The sequence below is a fragment of the Penaeus japonicus genome, unplaced genomic scaffold (assembly GCF_977035675.1).
Source record: "Penaeus japonicus unplaced genomic scaffold, GWHDUDI00000001_assembly GWHDUDI00000014, whole genome shotgun sequence".
NCBI lineage: Eukaryota > Metazoa > Arthropoda > Malacostraca > Decapoda > Penaeidae > Penaeus > Penaeus japonicus.
In genome coordinates, this window is record NW_028234416.1 from 24,293,936 (window position 1) to 24,301,435 (window position 7,500).

The window sequence follows — 7,500 nt, forward strand, 5'->3', positions numbered from 1 at the left end:
CAGATATATCAACTGAGTTGCCTTCCTACCCCAGTAACTGTTTTCAAATTGCAGGCACTCCTCCTCCTTCCTGTCAGTTTTACTGCCACAAGCTATGACTGACAAATCTGCTTATCAGCCTCAAAGAGTGCATGCTGTGCTGTTTGCTCTGATTTACTATGATTTACTGCTTCCTGGATCGTTTCTTTATTTTGCTGCTTAAAGGGCTTCTTCCTCTTCCCTTTTTTGTCACTGTTTAACCCCTTATTGATGGATGACATGATACCATATCATAGCTTAGCTGGTCTTTCCACCCGGGGATGTGATATCATCTCATGGCTCTTTGTGTGGCTGACTTGCTTGGTAATTGGGTGCATAGCGGCTGGTCATCATCTCAGCAAACGAATACCCTGGGATGTTAGGATTGGGCATTTCATAATACCCTGGCTTAATGACTAGGTGGAGTCAAAACCACCCCATTGTTAATGCTTTCTGTGCATCCTTTCTTATTTTCTTTTTTTCCCTTAACTCTTTGCTTTCCTGGTATGCAGGCCTCTTCCTCTCTTCTTCAGAAGCAGGAACAAGATAGTAAGGCTTGTTTGCTCTCCCACATCTATCCAACTATATCTCTCTCTCTTTTTGTCTTTTTCTCTTGGTTCTCTTTTTCTCTCTTTGGTGATTCTTTTAGCCATGGCAATCCTTACATATGGTTGAAAGGCCCATGACTACTCTGTGCCACTTCAATGCATTCTGAGCTGCCAAGTTATGGAACTCTTTACATATGGTATAATATTCATATGACACAACTGATAATGGTGTGCCCCAACACTGGTAGAAAGGCACACATCTACTCCATGCTGATGCAGCCTTCTCCAAACTGGGTCATTCATGGTATGACCCTGCATGTGGTATTTTTCCCATAACTGCCTACATGGCTACTGCTCTTGACTTCAGTGTTCCTGCTCTCACATGCATCCTGTGACTAGAATTAAGCTGAGTTGGCTAACATTTTAGAAGAGTGGCTGGGAAATGATGGATTGCTGTGGTGGGCTTTAGGCTCACTTATCTTCTATCCTGCTTCTTAGAAGCACCGTGCAACTGCCCTGGTTGCACAAAGTCAACCAAGTTGAAATATCTATCAGGCTATCTTACCAGACTAGTATAAACTTTGGACCATAAACAGAAAGACTGCATTTTCCATCTGTCAGTATCATTAAAATGAACTTTCTCTTTTATTTTCTCTTTTAATAATGTTAAAGTTAAGATTTACATGAACCTGATGACAAACATATCCATACTTGTGTGTCAGGAATTCACACACATTTGGTTAGGCATTTTTAAAATACAAGCATCTCACTAGCAAAAACAATCACCAAAGCACTGAAAAATGAGACATGTGGTCTTGTTACCATTGCAAAAAGATATTTTACTTGTCTTTAATTAGGAAACTTTTAACCCTTCTGGGACAGGCCACATCATACAATGTGTAGATTTGGGTGGGCATATTACTGTGTTTACCGTTTTTTTAAGACTTATGATAATGAGTCTATTTTTGGTATAATAGCACTTTGATATTAATTAGCATTTAGTTACACAACTGAAAGAATAAAAAGTTTGTAATCTAAACAATAGAAAAAATGCAGTACAAAATGCTCCCACCCCTTGAAACTTACCCGTCGTGGAAGGATTAAAGAGATGAACGACTACAAATTATAAATAATAGGGCTCTAAGATACCACCTAAAATATTAAAATGCTAACAAAACATAACATGTTACTGTTAGTTTTAATATGGTACATATTAGTCCCACTTTTTCCTGAAACCTGACTCTTCTTTTCAGTTACCTCAATAGATTATTTTGTCTTACATCTAGGTACTTCAGTTCCTTTTCTAATATAATAATTTCATCAACATGTCACTGTATCATCCTTAAAAATATTTCTTTGCCATATTCCACTAGAAAATCAACTTCAGTAACAAATATAATGGAACTATCCCTTGATGTACCACAAACTGTATGTAACACAGAGCATCCTCCAAATCTCTAAAATAAGAAAACAATAATACAAGCTAACATTGACAGAATATCCTTATTCCAAACATCATAACACTTCAAACACAATGTGTGAGGTACCAGGAGAAACTACTATATAACCTCAGCTTCATGAACACATCTGGTGATGACATTCAAGGAGTTAAAAAGAGATAGAGTTGGCCAAGGTAATATGGTTAATTCCTGCAAAAATGAGGTCAGGCTGTCGTTCAGCAGCCTCATCAAGGGCACAGAAAGGTCTTTACATAGTATTTGGTAAATTAACTACTCAAAGAAGATGAAACTCTTTCTTTTGGATTATATGAACTTCATGTTTAACCCATTCACGCCGGGGCCATTCCGGCTTTGCACGGTCGCTATACCGAGGTTTTCGAACGCATCATCCGAACGCTTCGAGATTCTCGGGCGCACGGGCCGCGAGCCTGGGCTGCCCGTTCGCTCACCCCGAGCGCCGGCCTTGGCCAGATATCTCGTCGGCGGCGTCTGACGCGAAAACCACGAAACGTGTCAGCACGTCATCCGGCGTGAGTGGGTTAATGGCCTAAGTTGCCCCCAAAATGACCAGCACATATAAACCTATGGATTCAACTTGATCATACAATGAGCAACCAGCTGGGAGTTAGTACCAAGAAAGAGAATATAATAAATGAATTATCCAGATCTTGATACCTTCCGGTATCAGACAAATCTTTCTTGAAAAGATAAGCAAAAGTGTGGCAATAATAAGTTTCCAATTAACATTTGTAACTGATCAGATATTTCATTCATTATCTAGCATAACAGTGTTAGGAAATTGGATGTTATAACCAAGCTACAAGAGTTGAAAGAATGGAATTCCAACCTTACCTACACCTAACTCTTAGACATAAGATCTAGATTATACAGGCTTTAAAGTTTCCATGAAACTAAATCTAAACCATATTTCAAAATTCCCAGAAACTTGGGAACTTGACCACGCTAGCACCATCATGCTTCAACTACTCATAAAAAAGGTGAACACCAGTCAGAGTATATAGTACCTGGTTCCCGCTCCCCCTCATGTGATGTTATTCTGTCTCGTCCTGTGACCAATACAGGTTAAAAAAAATCATATGAAAAAATGAAGTGAAGCTGCTCATATCTAAACATTTCATGCAATGAATGCTATCACTGCATCAGTAAATACATTCACATGCATCTAATTGAAAATAACTGCAGAATTTTCTACAAACCATTCAAAATATTCATACACCAAAGTGAATTGCATTTTAATATAAATACTCAAAATCATAATGCGTAGCATGTTCCACAGACTAATTTATTGATGCAAGGAAGGTTAAAAAAGAAGGAATCTGTAGAATGAAGATTGGAACCAATACCTAAGATATATAAGAATATATATGATAACAACATACAATAACATAATGAATCATTAACACAAAAAATATGCAACTAAAAACTATTAAAAGGCAGATAACTCACATTATCTTCAATCATCTTTCATACTCACAAGGCATACATACATAAAGCTGTCTTGTTAAATCAAACAAAAGTGATGTGAATAATCCACAAATGAAAGCAACTACAAGAATAGAAACAAGTGTTTCCAAAAACATAATAAATATAACTCAAAGCAAAATCAACCTCATACAAAAAGCTCACATACTAATAAGAAAAACAGAAAACAGATTAAGTTTCTATCTTTTTTCTTGCCTTGGTATAATACATATTCACAAAGAAAAACATATTGGTTCCACAGAGTTTAGGTGTGTTTGTGTTCCTGCATATCTATGTATGTGCAAGTATGTATATCCAATATATCCTCAATGTGTATGTATATTTGTATACATTAATATGTATGATTTTACACTTATACATACACTGTAGGAGGACCTACTTTCATTATTCTTTAATCTTCTCTATCTTTTGTGTTTCATACTTCTAATGGAGAGACACATTACCTGGGTTATTCTTAATAACGTTCACCAGGGCTCGAAGTGCATCCCCGACTCGTGCCAGTCTTGGGTGAGACACTGATGCAGCAGACAATGACAAGAGGGAGTGGACATACTGAGTTTCTCCACCAATATACTGAAGCAACTCCAGAGTGAGCTCTTTGGGTTTCTGGAAATATTGAATTTTTTTTTGTTCAATGGCAATGCCCCGGCTATCCTATTGATTAACTCAGTAATTGTGGTATACATCATATAGTGGTAAACTTTTTTTTTTGATTGGTTATGCTACATACTGCTCCCATACAGTATGAAAGCAAATAGTGGATCATATAAGCAACATCAGTAATGAGCAGTACTATTTCAATTAGCAAAATAAAGTTATCTTCAATAAAGGATTTAAGGGGAGCAAGTCCCTACCTGTATTGCGAATGTAGGTTGCTCATTATATACACGAATGAAGACTCCTCCAATAATGAGCTCATCCTTGTGTGCATCAAATTCAAATGCTGCTCCATATTCTGGGTCAGACTGTCCAGTGCGCACATGTGTCTGCTGATTCTCAGTCAGGAAGTCGATAAGCTGTGTACGAGTTCCATTATCCCAGATGAGATATGGAGTCTGCACATTACTTGTGAGGATTTTCAACACCTGTAAGGCATAAAGGTGTTAGTTTCAAAACACTAGAGGGAAGGGCAAAGTGCGGAGAGGAACAGGAATGCTTTTGTACAAGCATCTATGTCCCTGTGTATGGGTGCCATATGTAAGTATGTATATATGTACTGAGATACAGACACATACTACCCATGACCTAACTGATATAAATGTGTAGCTTCATAAAAAAAAAAAAAAGAAGAAGAAGAATAAGAAGAATAAGAAGAAAAATCAACCCATTCAAGCTGGTTGACGTCCTATTATGTGGTTAAAAAACATCCCCGGACCCGGATGACATCCTGACACGTGCATTTTCTCGCTGAGTTCCAGGAGGGGCAATTGTGACGTGCTGAAACATCAGCAATAGATTGCTAGATTGTTCTAAGATATAATTCTACATAATTTCTTAGACTCTGTTACTTTAGTTTAGGTGTCTGAGTGCCATAAAATGAGATATAACATATAAAAATTACATCACAGAAAACTATGTAATATTGATGATATCATAATTTCTGCTTCATCAACGGCTGAATAAAAAGATCCAAGTTGAAAAACTATTGTAAAATCAAATGTGTTTAGCCAAGAAACAAAATAAAGTAAAAAATTACTAATGCAATACTACTTTTAATTTGTTGATTACATGTGATATTACGTCAAGTCACGTCACGAGGTACATGTACATACTCATATGTACATATATGATTATTCATATTGTTCTTCTATTCGTATAAAACATGTATAAAACATGTATAAAACATGTTTTTTGATGCCCCACTAAGAGACTGCTTCAACTTTCCTTTGGTATTTTCACATGGAAGTGAAGAATATAGGCAAAGTTCAATAAAATAAAACTAAAAAGGCATTACTATAACATGTTTACTATAACATAACTCCTTACGTGCCTTTACATTGTAGACGCATTCATGAAAACCATAAGAATAGGGTGGGTGAAAAACGCTCTGAGAGGATCAGTGCAACTCAGTGCAGCAAGAAAACACCCTGGCACGAAGAGTTGCGTGCTTTTTATCTTCCTAGCGGAAGCGGGATTAGGCGGAAAAAGTCTCGTCATGAATGAATTAAAGAAAGAAGGTTAAATGTGCTATGCTTTAACTAGTCATGGGTAAATCAATTCCCTTCACAAGATCAAAATTACTAAAAAATACCGAATAATCTTAAAATATCTTCAACTATGTAACATCATAAATCCCAAAAACACAGATAAAAATATATAAAAAATAAACTAAACACATTCCCTTGATAAATGAGATGATGGCCTCCAATTCAAATCTAGCTTTTACCTCCAGAAGATATATTTTTAAGTGATTTTTAAACTGTAATCTCATTTTTCAAATAAACCTATAATCAACCAACTTAATAAGCACTAAGCTCTTGCTAATCAAATGAACGAGCCTTCCCACTCAAGAAGTTCATACAAATGCTATACATTTACAATAAAACATGAATGTGCATTAAAACTAACCTCTGATGATGATGATGACGGTATGAGGGATACGACATACGGTGTTAGAAGCTTTTGCAGGACCCCATGAATTACTGTGTTGGAAGGGGTTGTTTCTTCTTCCTTCGTGTAAAGGCCAGCCAAACGACCACAAGCACAGAGGGACAACTTTGCAAGCTGATTACTCATCTCCTGTTACGGGGGGAAGAGGAAAATATTATTACAGCTGGAAGCTTAGATCTCTATCATTTCAGATGGTATATGGAACATTTTCCTTTAAAAGTTCAAGAATTCATTACATCTTTTCAGGAGAAAAAGTGTTAATTATGAAGCACTATGATTTCAATGGGAGAGAAATGAGGCTTTTTTAACAACTTTTTTTTTGCTATAAATGAAGATAAGAAGAACAAAGAGAACTCACTAGCTATTATGAGATTCAAAATTACGGTATATAAGGTTGTATAAATGTAACAACATTTTCAGTCTCTCAATATATAATACTTCTTCAGTTCATTTACAAATATTTGTTTTCACATTTTTATGTACTAAACTTTGTTATTCTACTGTAAAATGCACCTACACAAACATAGTTTAATTATAGCTAAATTTCCATTACATTTGCTTTTTCCCTAATTTTCCTACTTTCTCTCTCCTGATGTGCTTTGTTGTTTTTTGTGCTCAATCCCTTCCTGAGTGCTTTCCCCCCCTAGGTGTCTTCTGCTCCTCTGCCCTTGGCTAGGGGGAGTTTTTTTTATAGATCTCTTTTTCCATAAGCCCAAAACACATCTAGCACTCATGGGGCTCCATGAATCTCCCCTAAAGTGGCTCTCTCCTGATGGTGATGGTAGCTGCGGCAGTCCTTTGGACTCCTGCTGGTCCATGGCCCTGGCTATTAGACGTCATAGAGAAGACAGCATGTGCCTCCTAAATTCTACTTATAGAAGGGTAGTTGTGTCATGCCACTACATATGGTAGCTGGTTCCACAATTCCTTTGTGACAATTGAGCCTCTTAGTAGGCTAGTTGTGTTATACCCTTATTTATTGGAGTAAGATCTACATCTCCTCTTTGCCTGCACAGTCCTTTACAGGAGTTGCCTACAACTAATGTATGCTGATGCTGGGGTCCCCAAATCTGTACCAAGGGTGACATCTCTGAACCAGCTAATCATGGCATGTCCCTATATATGTTAGGATGGCCCCTTATCTATTTTGTGCCAATACAACCTCTACAAGCCAGTTAGTTTTGGCAAGTGCCCTAACTAGAAAGACTAGCCCCTGACTTTTCTGTGCCAATGCAGCCCTCTATATGCTGGTTAGTCGTGGTGAGCTTTGACAAAATGGAACACCCCACACCTCATCTGAGTTATCATTGACATCTTCATTTTCTGTTTCTATTTCCCTTCCTTCTTTTCAAATTTATATC

At 37.1% G+C, this 7,500-nt stretch overlaps 1 protein-coding gene across 5 annotated transcripts in view; it reads right to left on the reverse strand.

Annotated features, from left to right (window-relative positions):
* Rme-8 (receptor mediated endocytosis 8) overlaps positions 1–7,500 on the reverse strand; it is a 57,668-nt gene that overhangs the window by 8,131 nt on the left and 42,037 nt on the right. For 3 of the 5 annotated variants that reach the window (XM_086544095.1, XM_086544092.1, XM_086544093.1), the window contains 4 exons: positions 6,098–6,268; positions 4,384–4,614; positions 3,973–4,135; positions 3,052–3,093 (listed from right to left, as the gene is read on the reverse strand). In XM_086544095.1, the coding sequence (XP_086400221.1) occupies positions 3,052–3,093; positions 3,973–4,135; positions 4,384–4,614; positions 6,098–6,268 (607 nt within the window). The remainder of the gene's footprint in view (positions 1–3,051; positions 3,094–3,972; positions 4,136–4,383; positions 4,615–6,097; positions 6,269–7,500) is intronic. The other 2 variants (XM_086544096.1, XM_086544094.1) reach the window with 1 other exon arrangement.